Source organism: Peromyscus eremicus, chromosome 16_21 (assembly GCF_949786415.1).
Source record: "Peromyscus eremicus chromosome 16_21, PerEre_H2_v1, whole genome shotgun sequence".
NCBI classification, from domain to species: Eukaryota; Metazoa; Chordata; class Mammalia; order Rodentia; family Cricetidae; genus Peromyscus; species Peromyscus eremicus.
The window spans coordinates 21,752,711-21,774,817 of record NC_081432.1 but is presented as its reverse complement, the minus strand read 5'-3'; the positions used below and the strand labels follow the sequence as shown (position 1 = coordinate 21,774,817).

Sequence of the window (22,107 nt, the reverse complement as noted above, 5' to 3'; positions counted from 1 at the left end):
CATGAGGATCTATATTAAAGGGCTGCAGCATTAGGAAGGTTGAGATCCACTGAACTAAAGTTAAAATAGTTCTAAAGCCCATTATTGAAACTTTGTTTTTACATGCATTCTTATCTATTAGTTTTTATTTATACTCATGATAAATTGTCTAAATTTTCTCAATATACAGTTGATGCATTTGTTTTGAACCTATTTTTCATTTTGTCAAATGTTTTATTTTTTTACTCATTAATTTTTTGAGGATGATATTAATTGAAATAGAATTATATCACTTTCCTCCCTCCTTTTCCTATATCTAGCCACTCCCAGACACCCTCCCTGGAACTCTTCCCAGGTCCTCTCTACACCCACAATATGCCTACACATGTATGTATATTACAATGATAATCATTGACCCTCCAAATTTTAAGCCTAAACTCAAACTTTATCTTGCGTTGAGGAGGTCATGTAGTAGATGTTTTAAAGCCATAAGAGAGGGACAAGCAAGTGTTAAAATTCATGGCGTTGTTTTCAGGTGGATAATTCCTCCTGAAGATCAGATGACACCACATTGTTTTGGTGGAAGTATGCAGGCATCCTGCATGCTCTGTAAGAACCACCCATGCCTCATGTCATTGGCACACTGGACAATGTATTGGCAATGATGCACTTAGCAGATGGGGCTGAGTGCAGGCAGTGAAGTGTGCAAGCTCTCTCTTCGAATTGATTAATGGTTTTCGTGGCAGAAATTCAAGGCTGAAGCATTGGGATGCCTGTCTTTGTGTTGTACCCAGTGTCTGCAATTAAAGCTCTAGGGCCACTCCTTTTTTTTAACTCCATCTCAAGCTTAATTAATTTTAAATTAAAACAAATAGTTTCTATGACCACATGAGGTACATTTGGGGGTTTGGCTGATCAGGATTAGTGTAATGAAGTCTCCACCCCTTCATTATCCTCCACAAAAAAACCCCAGGAAGATGATTTAAATGCCATCCAAAGTGGCATGCTGCTGCTAAATATTTTGCTATACACATGGCATTTTCATATCCGTGTCCTATGTAGAGAATCTGTAGGTGTTCTCATGGAGGATGCCAGTGGCCTAATGTAGCATAGAGTCCCTGTGGGTATTTGGCATTGCTCTACAACCCAAGGAAGCTGCTCGACAGGGCTCCGAGAGTTATTTCAGGCTAGTTCCTTGTCAAAAATAAAGATGCATTCTGAAATGTGGTTTGCAGATAAAACTTTTAAAATCATATCTTGTCTGGTTGTTCTTGTCCAAATCTGCTTTATTGATTAACGCTGAGTTCTGAAGCAACCAAGGTCAAGAGTTTACTTTCCCTATGAGTGATTTGGTTTATTCTGCTCTATTGTTACATATTCCACTTTTGATCTTGCTGGGGATCTTATGGGGGTCTTTTCTTTGACAAAAGAGAATTGATAATCAGTGTCCTCACCCTTCCTTGGAGAATACTGCAAAACCCTGAGAATGAGGCCAGCATGTCAGACGACAAACAGCCAAAATCTAACGTTATTTTAATATACTTCTTGGTGCAGAGCTCTCTGGAAGTGTGTGTGTGTGTGTGTGTGTGTGTGTGTGTGTGTGTGTGTGATGAGTCCTTACTTGTCAACTGGAGCCAAAGGCTGAGTTTTTGCTAAGTTGGTGTAGTGGGTAAGAATAAACCATCACACAAGGTATGTGACACAGAACTTAGGCCTGAAACTCTTGCCTATAGAAACTGTATACAGTCACTGCAGACTCAACAGGTTATTGCATATACTCCTGTTTCTCTGACTTTTTGTGTTGGAGGACTGTGTAACAAATGGCTTGATGTCATGTGTGCATTCCAATCCATGAGTCTGAGTAATATTGGAACTGAGCTTCCATAAGCTACCTCTTGTGTTATTTCCATGCTGGTTACATTCTTGTAGAGACCACAGAAGCTGAAACACCTATGAATACCACAATTGGGAATTACAATGAATGTTAAAATGTTCGCCAGGAGGTAGCCTAGGACATTGCTTTAAAGTGTCTCCAAGGCTGATGTAGAGAGAAGAGAAAGCAGAATGGAACTCAGCTCATTAACTCAACACTTGCTGTAGCCAGCCTGCTGACACTTGAGAGAAATCTTTTAGAGCTTTCTCCCACTCTGTTTCTTCTTTCTTCTTTCAAATTATTTTATGGGTATGAGTGGCTTCAGAGGCCGGGAGAGCGAGTGGTACTCCTTGGAAATGGAGCTACAGACGTTTGTGAGCCTCCATATGAGTCCTGGGCGCTGAACCTCGGGCCCTCTGCAAGAGCAGAAAGTACTCTTAACAACTGAGCTATCTCTCTAGAATAGTGGTTCTCAACCTGGGGGATCCAGTGACCCTTTTCATATCCTGCATATTGGATATTTGTATTATGATAAACAACAGTAGCAAGATTACAGTTATGAAGCAACAACAAAATAGTTTTATGGTTAGGGTCACCACAACATGAGGAATTGTGTTAAAGGGTCACAGCATTAGGAAAGCTGAGAACCACTGCTTTAGAACCTCTAATTTCTTTCTGTTATAAAGACAGAGATTTCTTCAGGACAATAAATACATGTATAGATTTTACTAAATTCTGATTTCACCTTTTAGGAAAACTGCTGTTATTGAGGGTGATGCTGCTGTGATGAAGACAAATTCTGTTTTGTTGACAACTTAACATAAGATTATGATTAAAATAACTGATGCTAATGAAAGCAATGGACAGATCACTGGATTTCCTCACATTGCACGGCCAGTATTTTCTAAACATAGTACATCGGCGCCATTCTTTAAGTCACTGGTGATTTCTTTCTCATACCTATTTCTCCGACATGCTTCCAGAGCTCTAGGGTCATCAAAGTCCACGAGCATAGTTATCAATTCTGACATGATTATCTTTGTTCAAGTAAGAAGAGATTAGGCTGTATTTGAGTAACAAACACAGTAAATATCAACAGCTCACCATAGACAAGCTGAGATTTTGCCCTGGCAAAGCCTGCTGAGTGTTCAGACTCCTTCAAGCAGTGACCTGGGAGTCGCCCCCTTTCGTGACTCTGCATCATGGAAAAGGGACATGGCTTCTAGTTCTCCACAGCAGAAAACACACACACACACACACACACACACACACACACACACACACACACACAGAGAGACAGAGACAGAGACAGAGGGAGGCAGAGAGAGACGGAGAAAGAGAAAGAGGTAGGAGACAGAGGAAGAAGAAGAAAAGAGAGGAGAGGGGGAGAAGAGGAGGAGGAAAGGAGGAGGAAGGGGACAGGAAGAAAGGGAGTGATGAGAATCTCTTACTTATTAGACAACAGTCAAGAACTAACCTTGGAACGTGGGCTTAGGAGGAGACAGAGGGAAGAAGACCTACTAAACACAGAACATCATCCCTGACACACTGTCACTTCACTCTCTTCGTTTATCTCCTCTGGACTTCATCACCTCATTATCCATCCCTTGAAGACATCCTCCAGTCTGGCTCCCTGGCTCAGTTCTCTGACATCCACAATACAGCCTGGACATGGCTGTCAGTCACCCTCTGGAAACCCTGCTCTCCTCACAGAGCTCATGGCGCCACAACTTTTACCCTCGGGTACCCATTGCTTATCAAAAGCCCTGGATTCCTCAGAATGTGTCATAAAGTTTTACTACAGGCTCCATGGCTGAGCTTATCCATTGCTAATCTCTAGCATGAATACTAAACTTGAAATTTTCATCTCTAAACTGAAAGTTCCCCTAAAAGAGCTTTGCTCAGGTCTAGCTAGGCACAGTTATTTTCAGGGTCTCTTCTGCCTCTTTCTATCCTTAGAGATCCCCAGTCAACAAACCTGAAGTGATTGTTCTCTATGCTGCCCTGCCAGTCCATTGATTGTCCACAGTTGGCCCATGCATACCTGGTTGGTGCCATTAAGTAGGTCTTCATGGTCATTTGTCTTATCTCTTCTATTAGGTCACTTTCAGGATAAGAAGAGTGTATATCCCTGCACACACCACAGACCTCAGAAAGGTACTAAGCAAGTGCTAGTGCACGGGAAAGTGAGCTGAAAAGAATGAATACATGTGTCATGGACCGGGAAAGCTCTACTTTGCTTTATACAACCACTAAGCTCTCGTTTTCCATGGAGTTATGTTGACGATCTTGTGGTGTTTACACTTAACATTTCTAGCACACATTGACAGTGTGAGGCCTGTGGCTTAGAAATCTTAGCATGAGTGTTGAGACTTCTAAAGATAGCATCTTCGCTTGTTCTTTTAAAAGGAGGAAATTCTATAGTCTCTTTACTGGCGACTCAACAAAGTTCATGGGTTCAAGCCAGTGGATGTTGGGTGCTGTATTCTGCTCTACATCAGTCTATTACTGCCACGATGAGGAAGAGCTTGCACAGTATTGATTACAAGGGTTAGAGCCAGACAGCTTTGGGTTCAAATTCTGGAAACTGCCATTTTCACCTGAGGGTTTTGGTGAGTCAATTCTGTGAGCAAGTTTCTGTGAATTGGGCACAGTGTATTCTTCCATCATTGAACTGTTGAGAAGGTAGAGTGGCCTACCATCTCCAGGGCCTTAGCTTTGTTCTTAATGAAGAGTTTTTGTTCAAAACCATGTACTTCTACACTGATATGGCTATTGACATGCTGTTGAAGAACATGTAGGTGCCACTATACTGCATTTAGCATCAGTGTTGTTTCTGCTATGTTTCTCCTTGGAATCGCCCCAACCCACCCCACGTGAAAGTCATGGAAGTTATAGTAGATTCACAGGATGGCATTCAGTGCAGAATTTTGTCAGTGGGTTTCCCACTAAATCTCATGTCAGGCCACCGCTCTTTGTTGGTCTGCCAGGCTACTGGAACAGTTCACCAGGATAAAGCCAGGGGCAGCTTGGGTTATGAGAGAGGGGGCTGACTATTGGAGGAGTCAGAGATGTGACAGCCTTGACCACAGTTGCTCCTCAAATCCAGTAAAACCCAAATGGCTCTGGACAGCAGAGGACAGCTCTACTTAGCATCCCACATTGATGGTAAGAAAAGGAAGAAAAAGGAAGCCCTTGGTTCCTGCCCAGTCTTGGTCTTCTCTTCTCCCTAGCAGAGTGACTGAATGATGGTTTAATTTGTTTTGAATACTGGAAGCACAATATGGAGAAAGGGAACTTACAAACATTTAGAATTACTGGGAAGCTTGTGAAATGGTGCATTCTATTCTGTTTTGCACATTTTTATGACTGGGGTGCCTTTTTCCAATTGTGGGTGTTGAGGCTGCTGTGAGGAGGATTCAGAGCTCTGTTGTATTCTAAAAAAGATTTAGCAGATATATCTGAATTTTAAGGGACAAAAGACTCCAGCAGATACACAGAGCAAAAATGTGGCAGATTGGATTTGACATTAAGTTCAAAATGTGTGTTCACAGAAAGGAGAAATAAAATGAAGGTACAGTGGGAGTGGGGGTGGCGATTCTGTCCTCATTGAGTTTATCTAAGCCTCTGCTCATCCTTTCCTGAAATTAGAAAACTAGTGGCTGGGGGGAACAACCAGGGATTTCTTCAACCATATTTTCTTTATCTGCTATTGAATCTATTACTTTTTGTAGCAGGGGAAATTATCCAAACTGCTAGTCCCATTAATTGTGCAAGCCTTTTAATCTTAAAATTTCTAAAACTTACATATTATATATTCATATTGTCCTGGATTATAAGCAAACCTTCTTCATCTCTGGCTTAAGTTTGGGTATAAATTGGAATACATTTTCTCACACTTCTTGGTATGATCTAAAAAATCACATTGGGCTGGAACTCCTTATTCTCTAGTTTAAGACAAAATACATAATGTTGAATAAATCGAAGTGACTCAAAACTGAGTTTCAAGAGTCAGTAACTTGAGATTGGTCATTCTGCCAGAAAAAGAAAATCTAAATTTATTTATTTATTCATCTATTTATTTATTTATTTTGGTTTTTCGAGACAGGGTTTCTCTGTGTAGTTTTGTGCCTTTACTGGAATTATTTTTAAAAAAGCATTTCCTTCTTACTTCCCAAGGAGCATTATAAGTAACTGTCTCGTGGGTGAATGGTACATAGTGTTGCCAGGCAGCCATCTCCCCTCTCTCCTAACTGGTCCTGGCTTCACAGGAAGCACTGATAATGGTTCTTCAGATGATGCTAAACATCAGCAGGCACAGGTGAATTACAGGTAGGGGCTAGCCTTAGGATTGGAGCTAATTCCTAGAGCCCCTGTCCATTTCAAGGAAACACAATGCAAGTGAAAATGTGTGCTTTCTATGCAAATGAGCTCCTCAAGAGAAGCACCCCCTCGATTCCACACTGTATCCTGCTCCTCTGTGTGTTTTGAAATCTTTGGGTATGCGTTACATTTGGAGCTAAGGCCCTTTAGTGGTGAGGATATCCTCAGAATAATAAGTAGACGTTACTCCAAATCCTCACTTGGCAGGGTTTATGCAAAGTTAGATTGAGAGCAGGCAGGATGTCTCATTTAAACTAGGTGGCTAGTAAGGAGGTAGGAAGAAGAACTTGCAAGTGGAGGTTTGTATTTGTACCAATGACATCATTGTACCTTTTGTCCCTGTCATTATACTTCTTCTAGGCTAAGGAAACTGACCTACCCCTGTTTTGGGTTAAAAATGGTTGTAAGGTCATCTACTATAGTCAAGACTTGTGATAATAAAAAATCCAGTACAAACACTTTGAAATAGTCCTCTCTGAGACTATACCTTCAAGAGAAGGAACAATTACTTTCACTGTGTGTGTGTGTGTGTGTGTGTGTGTGTGTGTATTTTCCATAGAGGGTTCCACAGAGCCATGCTAGCATCAGGGTAAATCTGGCCAGCTGTGATTGACAGTTCTTTTCCTCAAGACAGCCAGGTCAGCAAGAGAGTCCAACAGCTGCTAGTTAGGGAGTCAAATTTCAGTATATTTGCTTATTTACAGGAAAATGGACATCAGAAGGAATGCTTACCAGAAGTCAAGTAACTAAAGAATGTATCATTATCAGTAATAAGATTTCTATCATTTTAAAATGGCTTTACAATACTTACCACCAGCCCAGTGCCACAGGAGAGTGGTGTATTCGTTTATCTGTCTTGATGGCTGCAGGTGTATTAAAGACAAGTATTTTTTTTTAAATAATGGCTTTCATGATTATATATGTGTACAAAAAGTTGTCCATGTTGTATGATGTGGGCAGAGACATTTTAAAATACTGACATTTGGGAACACTAGAGACTATTAGGCATTGCCTGTTTTGCCAGGTTTTGAAAATCAAATTCAAAGTGAACACGTTTTATAAAAGTTCTTTATCTCATTTTTATTCAGGTTCCTGTAAGATCTAGGGATCTCACTAACTTTTATGCTTCGTTATTTGGTCTAAACCAATCTTAGTTTTCAGTTTTACTAATTCAAATTTTATTTTCTTTCCCAACAAGTTTTCAAAGTGGCGTTCTCAGGAATGCAGACTGCAGCTAGTTTGTGGCACATTTGAACTCCTATCCAACTCTTTCGCCAATGAACACTAGGGAGAGCAGGAAAGTGTTTCCTTTTTCTTCCAGAGGAAGGCTAATAATGACTACAAATTATACAGAGCTATCCCAAGAGACTGAAGGCACAGTGTGAATTTACCTTCAAAACTTGGTCCTGCCTGACATAATCTTTTGGGATTTATCATAATCAGCCAATGGGCACAAAACATAATCTTTAGGCACATGCCACAGAATAACAACTCAGAGTTTAGGCTGAACATAAAACGTTGAGTATACTTGTATATTGTGGGGGTTCTTCTGATCCATGGGGTCCCTCAGCAGTGATGGTCTCCAGGCCAGGGGCTGATTGCTACTTTGATCATCCATCCTCCTCAATAATTGCATTACTCTCATTGCTATGCCTCAGGCACTGAGATAGATGCTAATGAGAATATCTCAATGCTTGTGGATCAAATGACATTTTAATCTTCTGGTCTGCAATATGGGACCAGGACAGAGCTCAGAAGCTATTACATTGCCACCTTACTGAATGCCACCTTCCATATAGTGTGGTAATGAAAGCAGACATTGAATATTTAGATAGATGGAATCAGCCAAGGCTTAGAACAACAAGTTTTAACAGGAAAGCCTGATTTATATGGTAATTGAGTGTTCTTGAATGACTCTCAACGGTCAGCTTTACATTTTCCCTGTTTTAGTGTATATTTAGTCCTCTCCTCCCTTTTTTTCCCTTTCTCCTCTCCCTTCTTCCCTTTCCTCTACTTCCCTTCCCTACCTCCTTCTTCCACTTCTTCCATTCCTCCCCTCCCTTGGTTTATTAATTTCTTAAATCAGCGATTAATAGCAATTGGGACAAAGAAACAGTGATACTTTGCTAAGTGTGATAAGACTATTCCACGAGTCTATATCCCTTTGGGAGAGTTATGTAGCCATTACGCTCACAGTTCTCCTATTGTCTACAGCTTTCCAACCTCTTCCCCTCCTCTTGTATTAATATGAAACATCTGTCGATCTCTTCTTCATCCCACTGTCCTTGGTTGTCCAGTGTTCTAGAATGTTCCTCAGTTTAGAGGACCCTTTCCCATCTTCATCTTCCAAACTTCTCCTCCATTAGGCTTTGGCGTCATGACGTCCAGCAAGTCATTGCTGACCCTCCTGCTGCACCTGTGTCTTCCTCTGGGAGACTCTCACTACACCCTGCATTTGTTCTTCTAGTACTGTGCAATTACCACATTTGCATATATAATCCTTGCTAAAATGCAAGAGGAACGAAGGCAAGGAGCAGAATCTATGTTAGCTTATCCAGTATGGAAGTCAGCATACAGGGTTTTTTTTGTCAAAAAATTAATAAGGGTTTTTTATTCAAACATATAACGAACTTTAATAATAAGAAACAACCCAATTTTAAAAATGTCCAAACACCTTCTGGAGATATTTCACCAAAGAGGATATACAGGAGGCAAATATTCATTTTTTTTCACATCAAGAAACACATGTTGAAACAACATGATATACCACTACACACCTATTAGAATAGCTGGCCCTAAAAGCTGCCGGGAACTCCTAGGGAGGAAGTGGAGTCAATATGGTACAATCACTTCAGAAGTTAGCCTGGTCCTTACAAAACAAAGACAACTCTTCCACACAGTCCAGAAATCACACTATGTGGCAGCGTATAGTTTTAAATGACTATTGAATGAACATGTGATTGTTTTATGAATCATAACGTAAATAACTGATACCAAGGGTATCTGATATTCCACCCCTATGGGAATCAAGACCCATAGGTTGAGAACCTCTGCTTCAGTTCCTTCACTTATACAAGTATCTTTTTTTGAGGGGGGAGGGCAAAAATGAAACAAATTATGTACCTTAGTACAACCAGGAGGAAATTGGTTTAAAGACAAAATATGAAATTTAATATAAATACTTTTAAAGATCTGAACTGAGAAATTGAAATGATGTTCTATTAATAAGTGTAGGTGGATAGAAGATTTACTTACATGTCATTGTTGCTGCTCTTCTTCTTCCTGGCAAGAAGCAGCTTAGGAGACAGTGGTTTTATTTTGGTTTATGGCTGAAGAAAGGTATCAGCTGAATATAGCAGGGACAGCCTGTTGGCAGGGCATGAGGTGGCTGGTCACATTGTATCCATAGTTGGGGAGAAGAGAGAGATGCATGCTAGTGGTCAGCTCACTTTATCCTCCGTAGTCAGTTCAGGACCCCAGGGTATGGATGATACTGCCCACATCCAGGATGTGTCTTCCTTCCCCAGTTAAACCTGCCCAGAAAACTCTTATAAACACACTCAGAGGTGTGCCTGATAGGTGATTCTAAATCCAGTCAAGTTGAGAATGAAGATTAACTATCACCACTCCCCCCAGAAACACTCCCCCATGCTCACACACACATGCATACACATACACACAGATACAAACACATGTGTATATGTGTATACAGCACAGGGTGAGTACAGCGCACAATTTCATTATTTGAAAGTGTTTACATTGCTACCTTACTGAGTGTCATCTTCCATGTGATTCAAGGATTAGAGAAGATGTTGACTGTTTATATATGTAGGTATATACATGGAACCAATAAAGAGTCAAAAGAACCCACAATCTGGTTTGTTGGATTGCAATGGGGTGTTAATTCCTGCAAGCATGTTCATGTATTTGCCCCATTTATTCCCTGTAACAGTGCCATCCTTGAAAAATGATGCAAAGAGGTTTCATTGCTTTCTTGATGTGAGAATTCGTAAATGGCAATGTTCTTTTTTTGTAGCCATGTAAATACCACCCGAAGGCCCTTCAGTTATGGGGATGGTAATTGGCCAGGGTTTCCAGCTGAGGTGCTCTGCGGTGCTTTTTCCATGTATGTGCCTTCACCATGCCAAGACTCTCCCAGGCCATGGCCGAGAATTGCAGCTATGCTAACACACACCTAGTTCTGGAATACACAGACCCTCTCACTGTCTGACTTTAGCTTCAGGACTCTCCAACCCCCTTACAGCTTCTTTAGACTCTCAGTCTAGGAACCATCCACACATAATTTCCTACCTGTTTCTATAACAGACAAGTATCTGACAGCTTTTCTTGCTGCCTCAAAATGATTGCATGTTTAGTCCAGTTCAGGTACTTGGCATCTTGTTTTTATGAGACATCACCTAACCTAGCCTTCCAAAGAGAAGAATCCCCAAAGAGAAAGAAAGCACATATTCACAGACACCCAGAATTGGCTAGTAAAATCCCAGTCAAGGCAAGGTGAGACTTCAAGGAAAAAAATGGAACTTTGATTTCTTCTTTAAGAATTGACTTTTATGTAGCTGACTGGGCAAGAGAAAATGATACAGGAGAGAGAAAGACATGGCCAACTCTATATCTGAATCCTTTAATCAGGATTATGTAAGTCTGAATGGGAAAAGATGGGTTGAAAAAGAGAATGTGGCGTCTTAAATTATGCCAACTCAGGGGAGGATGGCGGACAGGGATTAAGATTCTGAGTTCTAAAATGAGAAAGATCTTGATTAGAGTCTTGCTGTTGATAGTTAACAGCTGTGAGATTGGGAGCATCTTAACCTCTTTTGCTCTTGCCTGCTGATACATAAATATGGTTGCTAACACCCACGGTATGGATTAAGTGAGATAATTTGTGTGAAGAACAAAATCAGGAAACTGCTTCTCTAGTAAATGAAGGATCATGAGGACTAGGATCTGGGAGTTAGGTGGGAGCTTACCTGTCAGGTGGATAGAATTGGGAAAGCATGTCACAGAAGGACTTGGTTTTAAATTTGAAATTTCATAAAACAAAACCAGTTTGGCTGGTAGGGTTTCCAATATGTGCCAGTTGAGCCTCGTGGAGTGCTAGTGTAGAAAGTACTTCAGTTGTACACATAATTTATTGTGAATTTGTTTTTTTAATGCAAGTAAAAACCAATTTGACAGAATCAGAGATACATTAAATTTATCACAGAAAGTGATAGAATGATCGCTTATTCAAAGTTGATTCTCCCAAGTGCTGGAGAATTTGTGGTTATCTCATAACACCCATTAGATATTGGCTGTTGGTGAATTCTCTGATCTGACAGCCCATTCTGTAGTTGCTACATTGGGAAGAGTCCAAGGCAGAGAAAGCATTGCATCACTGATTTTTCACTTAATGTTGTTCATCTGTCCCCTTTGTCTTAAAACTTTAATAGAAATTTTTGTTGTATTTGAATTCACTGTTCTTGCATGTTTTGCAAGCACAAGTGTTAAAAAAAACTGATCCATTTTGTGTATCTTTATGGATAACTGATGCTAAGCAGAAATATTTGCAGCAGGGGGATGTCTGTAATAAAGAAGGGTGGGCAAGTAGAGATGGAAGATGGAGACATTCAGGGTCCTTGTTGGCTACAGAGCTAGGTCAAGACCAGCCTGGGCTGCTTGAGACCCTGTCTCAGAAAACCAAGAAAGAAAAAAAAAAGAGGAGGAAGAGGAAGAAGAGAAAGGAAGGAAGGGCTGGGAAGACTGCTGGAAACTAAGCATGGTGGAAGACCTGTAATCCAGGTACTTGGGAGGCCGAGAAGGGGAACTGCAAAGTCAATGCTCACCTAGACTGCAAAGCGAGTAGCTCAATATTAGCCTGGGTAAATGAGTGAGACCCTGTCTCAAAAGACAGTGAAAATGAAGGCCAAGGATATGTAGTTGTGTGAGAGTACTTGCCTAGCATGTCAGAAAACCTAGTTTCAGTTTCTTGGTACCACAACAAACAAGCAAAGCTAATTAACTAATAAGGAATTGTTACCTGATAGAATTTTGATTTCTTTTGCTTGATGGAAAGGACGTTGGCTCACCAGTCATTTATTTGTGGCTTGAGATGTGGTATTGTTTTTAAAACATAAACTGTCCAATCACCTTCACCTCTTGAGAAATATTGCGTTTTAATTTTTCTGAATATTTGTCTAATTATTTGTGAGGATGCCTCACTTATTTTTTAGTCAAGACATGATGAAATGTATAAGCTACAGAACTAACTTTGATGTCCATTTTTAAATAAGTGTGTCTATTTTTAGTGGATATACTTTCAGTAAAATCATTTTAAATTCACGCATTTTTCTTTCAAGGTCTAAACTTATTCAAGAAATTTATAAAGTCTTAACAATTCAAGCTTTAAGATAAAAAGATTTCTATGTGAGGTGACAACGCTGTGCTCTTAGTCAATGATCAAATGTTTCTTAGTTAACACACAAAAAAACCCACTTGACTTCTATATTGCTTACACCTAGGCAGTATTAGAAAGGACAGATTGATTGATGAGAATATAGTAAAACATTATTCTTCTCAGGAAAAATAACCCAACAATTTGTAGTAAAGGCTCCTTCAGAGAAAATGTATTCCCACAGTGCTCAAGTTCTTCAGTCCTCAAGAGAATGAATGTTCTCCGTGTTCCTTCAGCTAATTAAGACAACAGGAAAAGAGTCCTTTTCACTGTTTTTGCCTACACAGCTGTGCACTGCACATAAAATAAAACTGAGACTAGGAAGTCATTCTTACACTATTTGTGCCTAAATCTGGGGGGAAAGTTGTTCCTTTCATTTGTTCATACTTGGTCTGTGTGTGGTAGAATTAAATAGGATAGGTAAGAAATATTAACCCAGAAATGTGATGTTTCAGACCAGTCTTTTTATCTTTTATAATATTTATTTTGTCTAAAAACTTAATTCTTCCTTTGTTTGGCATAGAATCTAAAAGAGAAAAAGAAAATTATGTAACGTCTTGGAATGATTGAAATAATTTGTAAGAAAGCTTCAGATGACCGCATTTGAAAAGTTCCTAAAACCTGTTTCCTATACAGAGATGATCATTTATTTTCAGTTATCCTGACAGATCCTTCTAAATGGTGACACTTAAAGATTATTTAATATTTATTTATTACTATTTGTGTGTGTGTGTGTGTGTGTGTGTGTGTGTGTGTGCGTGCACACATGCACCTGAATATATGTCTGTATACTGCTGCATGCAGGAGGTCAAGAGACTCCATATCCCTGGAACTGGAGTTACAGATGGTTATGAGTTACCATTTGGATGCTCATAAAAAGAAGTAGATATTGAAAAAAGAAGTGCCTCTGTTTGAGCCTAGGGATCACATAGACTTTTCTGATGTATTAACTAGCAAGACTGAAGGCAATAGATGTTTTTTCCATAGTATTTTCATTAGAAGAATCAAAACCCCCAGCCCTAGAAAAGCTTTTTGGGAAGTTTTCAGTTAGGGGAGTGAACATTCAGCCCTCTTTCCACAAAGGATGAGTTTGTTTCCTGAATTTAGAACACAAAGCATGGCATAAAAGAGTTGGTGGAACGAGGTGGTTTCAGATTCCATATGACCTTATAGCAGAACATAATCCAGCTCTGAATTAATTCTTTATGTAAATGAGAGCAATAGCTTAAGCCTGTGACTCTCAATAATAGAGGACCAGCTAGACTGGGCATTTTTCTGCATTGACCATGTGCATTCTGCCAATGATTCTACAAGTGTACTTTGGCTGTCAAAGCAAACACACCAATGAGCAAATACATGGAAAAAGCCACCAATCCAAACAAACAAATCAAATCCTGCTTCTAAGTGGCATTTCAGAACTTGTGAAATCAGGGATTAGCTTCAGTCTTTAGTTCATGATGGTTCGACTGGGTGACCTGGTTCCCTCTGGGTCTTTAGGGCTCCTCAGTGCAGGCACTGGGGACTTAGCTGGTGATTTTAACCAGAGTAAAACAGTGGTCGAAGGGGCTTGACAATAAAAGGCATAAACGAGTGCTATGAATAAGGGGAAACTGAGCTACACGTTTACACTAATGACTTCTCATGGACCTGTTACCTCTGCAATGGGAGTTGGGCATTAGTATGTGGAGTAACAAGAGGAACAATCAGTGAATGGAGGAATGATGCTAGAATGAGATTGACCAGAGGAAGCATGTGTGAAGCTTTCAATGTTCACCAATATCGTGAAAAACAAAAATGATTCAGTTTCCCGCCGAGGAATGTGAAATTGGTCCTCAGCTCTTGGGATGATGTTGAATCTGACTGAATATTTAATAAATGTGAAACGTTAGAGCCCAAATATGTATGAGATATATTTGCCTTTATTTCCTTTTCTTGTAGAAACAGGGAAATTGAATTATATTAGATTGTGTAGGAAAATGTATGCTATTGTAAGCTCCCATGTTTTGCAGTAAATTTAACATTACAATAAAATATTGTCCATTAATAGCAATAACAGAACATCCGTTTGTCGAATTTACTGCCTTATTATGTTTTTGCAAATCTGGAGTGAAGAATAAGTAGTAATGACTAACATCTGAAGTAGTTTGTTGCTAATTTCCTAATTTGCATAATGCATCTCTTACAAACTGGATTGTCAGTTTACAGGAGACACCAAATGTTCTTATTATGAAATTTGGAAAAAAAAATTGAGCTGAAACATGGCCTACTTGTCTAGCCAAACTGGGTGGCACACAGCTTCCTCGGGATACTGCCATGATAAATTCTAGCAAAAGCATTTAAACTCTTTTATTGTAATTATGAAATGTCAACTGGATGGTACTATTAAAAGGGAATGTGGGGTTATGAAGTGTTCATCTATACTTCATCTTTTAAATCAGTTTTGTGTGTTTAACTGGTAATGCAAGTTACAACAGATACTAAAGAGCATCACTGCTTTGAGGTTCAAGCATGGTGGCTGACTTCTGCTACTTCAGAAATGTCAGTAACCCCAGGCATTGTACATGGTTATTAAATATGACAAACAGATTTGATACAAAGTGGAGTTTTACTTGTTTCAGGGCATATAACCTGCCCCCAGTGTTCTGTTTCTCCAACCTGCCTTCAGAGTAAGTGGGCATAAATGCTTTTATTTATGCTTAAAATTATCTCCAATTTGATAGCAGCTTATCTTCTGTACTAATTACCTCATTCATTGGTCTTCTGATGTTAACTATATCAGATGTCATCATAGGCATACTGCTCATGCATTCTCTCTTTCCAGCTCCTCTCTACTCCAGTGTTTGAGAATGTGACAAAGAAAATATCAGACAGAATATAATTGCAGATTCATTAGCCTAACACAGGATGTGTTTATTTATTTTTCAACTCCTCCTGGAAACCACGGCAACTCTGCATCTGCTTCTCCATCAAGAAGCACCCATCTGACTGTTGCAGCCATTTGTGCTTGCAAGTTTTGATCTTCTTCCATGTGCCTTCTATGATGACCTGGAGATTTTATTTCTTCAGGAACTTTTTGTTTCCTGTCTCTGCCATCTTAAGATTCTTATGTGTTCATCGTCACCTCTGTATCTACATAACTCTATCTATCTATCTACCTACCTATCAATATTATATAAAATAATATATTAACTATTAGTATCCTATGTGTCATAGTATCAAGTGATTTTGGATTTTCGCTTACCATCCATGTTTTAAGTTCTTTTGATGGTAAAAACCCTGGCTACAGAAGCCTGTTAGTGATCATTTTTAATGCCCATTGTTATCATAAACACTCAATATTTTCAACTTATTGATGGGATTCAGTCCTTATTGAGTACATATACTACACATTAACTTTCAAATTCAAAACTGCAAAAATATTTTATAGCATGTCATTCTTTCTACTGAATTATAAGACTTTTTGATAATGCCTTGGCTTGATCTCCAACAGTGAGAAATTGGTGTGTGGCAGAAATGCGGAGCGAATGAGAATTAGAACTATTCTTTTGAAATGTAAATGCACATTTCCACACTGAAAAATATTGACTTCAAAAGACAGAACTGAATCATATTGCATGATTTAGAGTATTGTGTTTATTTTGTTCACTGGTACTCCTGATGTGTTCCCACTGATAGGCATAACGAGAGTCTTGCCTAGAATGGTATCTCCCTCATACAACATGGGAGAGACAAGGTGCCAAATTTACACACATAGAAAATGACATGTGGAATGCAAGCACTAATGCCACCATGGATTATTAGTTTATGCACTCCCTCTTCACAATGACCTGCATAATAGCATTATCTCTGATTTATAAATGGTAGAGCAGAATCCCATTAAGGAACTTAATCTTTTCAGTAGTCTGACAACAGTCAGTTATTAACTTTGTATGAATGCTTCAGTAGAAACAGCAAAACCACACCTATCTCTATGGAGCTTTAGGAAACTAGAGGAGCACTTAAAACCAAGTGTTGAAAGGCTGGTGGGATGGCTCAGTGGGCAAAAGTCCCTGGGCACCTCAGCCCAAACACTTGGTACCTTGACAAACTGAGTTTGATCCCCAAAATCCATATGTAGAAGAGAACTCACTCTTGCAAGTTGTCCTCTGACACCATGACGTGTGTGCCCACACACATATGCTCACAGAAAATAAAGAAATGTAAAAAATAAGTAAAAACAAGGGCTAATACACATGCATTGCTTTTGACAGGGTCTCCCTATGTATCACTGGCTGGTCGGCGACTCAGAGGTCTGCCTGCCTCTGCTGCCTAAGTGCTGAGAGTAAAGGCATGAGCCACTGCATGTAGAAAACCTACATCTTGCAGCTAACAAAAATGTGTATGACAGTGCTACATTTCTACTTAACTCGCCATCCTTTACTGTTTTTTTCTTTCAAAATGTTTGAGCTGAGATGTTTGTTACAACTGAAGGTTGATCATTTAAATGGCTCTAAGGACCAGAAAACCGACTACTGGGATAGAGATGTGCAAAACATGTATTTATAGTTTATAAAGTTAAATAAGCACTTCAAATATTTTAGCCTCCTCTCTTTAAAAAAGTATTCAATCACATGATATTAAAATAATATCTACTGTGCACCCATTGTGACAATTAAGAAGGCAAAAGGATGTTTCTTAAATAAATGAAGTGAAGCCTTGGAAGAATAGTATGTTGAGCAACTGTGACATATCCTGGTCAGTGTTCTGGGATCCTGAGAAGTAATAATCCCCTTCAGAAATCTCACAACCATCTCCACAGGATTATAAATGCTACACTGGCTGTCTTCTGGGTTTAGAAGGACAAATCCCTGGCTGAGAGGGCAACAGTTCTGAGGTTCAGGCTAAGTTCTACTGTTAATTAGCCTTGTGACTACGGAAGCCACCTAAACTCATGTGGCCTTACTTCCACAGGGGTTAAATGATCAAGTAGATTTTTTTGCATTCAGCTTTAAATTTTCCTCATTCTCTCATTCCTTATTGAGATACCAGCTATCAAGCTAAAACAAAAAGTATGTGCATGCATGTGAAAGTGAAATCAAAGTGTGACAAATCCAATGTATTGAGATTAAATTCAGAGGATTTCTCTTCCCCCAAACACCTAAAAAATCTACTTATATATTACATGTAACTTTTCTGTAAATGTTGGACTGCTGGTATATTTTATTAAAATGCCATGTGGCTGCCTAGTTAGTTATTGACAGCAGGCTGGAGCCTTTCTGTGTGTTTCTTTTTACCATTATGAGGTACTTACTCCTGTCTTTATTTCTGATAAGATTTGGTCAACAAAATTTTTCTTAGAATAAAGTTGTTCTTTCTTTCAGAGTTGCATTAAAAGCAGACACAAATTTGTACCTGACTAATGACCATTCAATGACAGTATTAATAACTTTAGGAACATTAGCACTCATGTATTCCCATACTTCTATTTTATAACTATGGAAAATGATGTCCTAAGAGGTAAATTTTTATGACATGTCTGTATATGTATAAATATATGGTATACATACAACACATTTTGTATATATATAGCATATATAGGTATATATATATATATATATATATATATATATATATATAATGGTATAATTAGCATTCATAGTTATAGTATCGTCCTTCCCACCCATTATTTTGTAGTTCCTCCCTTAAATAATTCCCTCTCTGTCTCTAAAAGAGAAAAGCAGAAATCTCTATTAAATTGTTTTAATAAAATGCATATTTTCATATAATAATCATGTTTGATTTTCTATATTATACTGCAGTTTCAAGTGCATAATAAGTGTGTATATGTTTGTGTTTTGGGTCTCTGTGTATACTAGGACACTTGAATTTATTTTCATGAGTAGCTAGTTCCACATTAACAAGATATCTATAATAAATAAGAACATTGTAATGCCTATCATAGCATTTAGAATTTTGCTAAATAGAAACACTTTATACAGCTAATAAGACTAAAACGAATTATTCTTAATCAAGGTAGAAATACAGGGTGGGCCTCTGGAGTCAAACTGTGAGTTAATGTTAGCAGAGAAAATGTAATTATCAGACATTTCTATCATATAAGAAAGAGGTGCTTGCCTTCTAGACCCCTAAAACAGAGAAACAATAATTATACAGAAAACTTGTAATGTGCATATTAATGACATACTTAAATAACTAATATATCTCATGATACGAATGAAGTGACTATATGATGGTGGCCTTTCAGTAGCGATTACTGAGCAGAAAAGCCCTCAACTCAGGGCAGTCATTCCAGCTTACTGAGTGTGTTCTAGACTATACTGAGCGACATCCTTTGAATTATGGAATATCCTGTATCTACCATGCTAGGGGACCGTCCATTTCTAAAGAAATCTTTGTATTAGCTTGTCAAGCAGTCTTCTATAGTTGGCCAGACTTAACGCTTCTTCCAATTCCTACTCTATCGCACTACTTATTCTCTGTGAACCTCTCATTACCGTTTGTTTATCTATCCCTTTACTTTCTAGTCTAGTAAACCTACTAAGATTGCTTCAAAGCTGAACTATCAGCTTCACCCACAGACCTGATCATCCCCAAACTATCTCTTTATTTTTGGGCCTAGGAACAACAACAGCAAAAAGCCTTGTGCTCATGTCCCCACCAGCTCCTCACGAGCTCTCCTCTGCATTTACAGTAAAGACCTCCATTTAGTGTTTTGTCTAGGTCTTTACAATAGCATCTTAGCTGCCTGCTCTGATTCCAGCCTCTTCCTGGATAGTCTGAGCATGCTTTGTAAACAACAGTCTCTTCAAGTGGCAAGGAGACCATGTTTGCCTAAGTTCATCTTCTGGTCAGGTCTCTAAAGAAACAGACTTTTATGTGCCCATAGAAGCAAAGTCCCAGGAACTGTAGGGTGCCCCAGTGAGATCAGAACTCAGAGAATGGACTGTGTTAGCCTGGTTTCTGTCAGAAGGCTTCAGAATCAAGAAACTGTTGAGTAATCTCATTCCTAAAACTGAGAGGCCCCTGACTCAGAAAGCCATGTTTTAGTTGAACCCAAGGAGAGAAAAAAAGTCATTCCCCCAGTTCAAAAATTTGAGGACATATTACTTTTTCTTCAAATAAGTCCTTCAACTAACTGGACTTACCCTCCTCACATCACAGAGAGTGCTGTTTTACTCAGCTTAGCAATTTAAATATTAACCTAGCTAGAAATTCCTTCATAGAAATGGAGAACAATGCTTGACTGAGTATGCTGGCATTCGGTAACCAATCACACTGACATCAATTTCACCCCAATCGCCGCAGATGTCTCTAAACTTCAGGATCTTTATTTTGCTCTCCTTTGTGCCAGGAGCTCTGCCTTGACCTCTGTGCTTCCTGTTCTCTCGTTCTTGTCTCTAGATTCCCGACTTGCTTGCTTTCCCCTCTCTGTGTGGTGTTCGCTCGAGCGATGACCTGGCTGGTCTCACTGCCTCCAGGTCTCTCTGTCCCGTCTCTTCAATGGGGCTTTTTATGAAATGAATAATTTGTAAATTTCATTTGTGAACTTCCTACATCCCTACCACAGTCTCACCGTTTCTGACCCCCTTCCCTCACAACTCCTCTGGTGTCTGTCCACACTTCGTCTCGAACTTGTGACCTCTTCTTTTTTTAATTGTTGTTGTTGCTGGTGGTGTGTGTGTATGAGTGTATGTGTGTGAGTGTGTGTGAGAGTATGTGTGAGCATGTGTGAGTGTGCGTGTGAGTGTGTGTGTGTGTGTGTGTGTGTGTGTATGCAAGTAACCTCCTGAGTCCATTTCGTGTTGCTCATGTGTATAGGTGTTTAAAGTTCACCAATTGGGATTGGATATTCCATAGGGTACTCACCCTTAGAGAAGATTGTTCTCCCTCTTCTCTCTGCAGCAATTAATGGCTTGTAGCTCTTCATCTAGGGGTGGGGACCTGTGAGATTTCCCCTGTCCACTTTGGCACGTCACTATGCAGGTCTTGTTTAGGAGGACGTATTGCCGAAAGAGCTTCCTGTCTAGACGAGTGTTCCCTTCCCCCATCACTGCTGGTTTCCATTAATATTGGTTCTTGTTTTTTGTTGTTTTCTGATTTATTGTAGTACATTCCATTGTCTGCAATTATTTATTTATTTTTAGAGTTTATTTTGTTAAAAATTTTCAAGCAAGTTTTACATTGTATATTACTTCCTCATCTTCCCACCTGTCCCCACTCCCATCAATCCTTTCCTCTCTCCTACAGTTTCATGTTATATATAACTACATAAGTTTATATATGTAATATGTATAATATTATATATAAAATCTTAGAACCACAAATTAGAGGGAAAGTGTGGGAGTTATCTTTCTGAGACTAGCTTAATTAGCTTGATCATCTCTTGTTTTCCTGCGAGGGATACAAATTCATTCTTTTTTATGGCAGAAGTCCTATTGTGTATACAAACCACACTTTCTTCATCCAGTCCTCTGTAGATGGACACCACCGTTGACTTCATAGCCTAGTTATCATGACTTGTGCAGCAATGTACTTCAATGTGCAAGTGTCTCTGTGGTATGCTAACTTGGAGTTCTTCCAGGAAATATTCAGAGATGGTATAGCTGCGTCATATGGTAGATTTAATTTTTGATGGTGTGAAAAAACCTCATATCAATTTCTGTATTGGCTGTGCTATTTCATATTCCTACTAGTGGTGTGTAAGGGTCCATGTTGTCTACATCCTGCCAACATTGCTGTCAGTGGCTGCTCTGGGTGAGGATCAACATTCGCAATGGGAATTCTGAAAGACCATCCAGAGGAGTGAGCAGTACATACGTAACTCATTTTCTCCTGAATATAACGTCCTTTAGAGTCATGAGTTTACCTTTGTTCTTCATGATCTTAGTGCTCGGAACAGACTCTTGACAAAAATTTCATTGCATGAATAAGTTTACAAATATAAGCAGGATGCGGATGTGTCAGACAATATGACAGATGGATTCCTGAGACCCCATCTGCCAGATTTCAGTGCCCTCTTCCATAAGGGGAAGAAGTGAACTAAAACAGAGAGAATTAGAATATGGTCATTGTATTCCCCTCATTATGAAGTGGGTCTTAGAGCCACTGTGAGTTATAGGCAAGCGATAGACAGGGCTTACAATGTTGTTACACTGAGTCTGAATATTTATGGAAGATATATTTGAGAGGAAAGCTGGATAGATGCAACCCTAGATTGTGCCTATAAAATTTTCATGTACTCACAGGGTAAACAAATAATTTATATAACCACAAGGGGAAAGGATTAGAGGCAGTTTAATGGTTGTGATTGTCTTATGTATAGTAAACAGTATGATGGTGTAGATACTCATAAAAGGGTAAGGGCTGCCTGTACGTAGGAACAGAGGGACATTGCTTAGGAAACACAGACACCTGAGTTAGA

The 22,107-nt window shown here is 39.2% G+C and overlaps 2 protein-coding genes across 7 annotated transcripts in view; one reads left to right on the top strand and one right to left on the bottom strand.

Annotated features, from left to right (window-relative positions):
* Lrrtm3 (leucine rich repeat transmembrane neuronal 3) overlaps positions 1 to 2,883 on the bottom strand; it is a 43,494-nt gene extending 40,611 nt beyond the window's left edge. The window contains exon 1 of the mRNA XM_059243832.1: positions 2,738 to 2,883. Within this exon, the coding sequence (XP_059099815.1) occupies positions 2,738 to 2,883 (146 nt within the window). The remainder of the gene's footprint in view (positions 1 to 2,737) is intronic.
* Positions 1 to 22,107, top strand: part of Ctnna3 (catenin alpha 3) — a 1,349,586-nt gene that overhangs the window by 550,379 nt on the left and 777,100 nt on the right. The window lies entirely within an intron of this gene.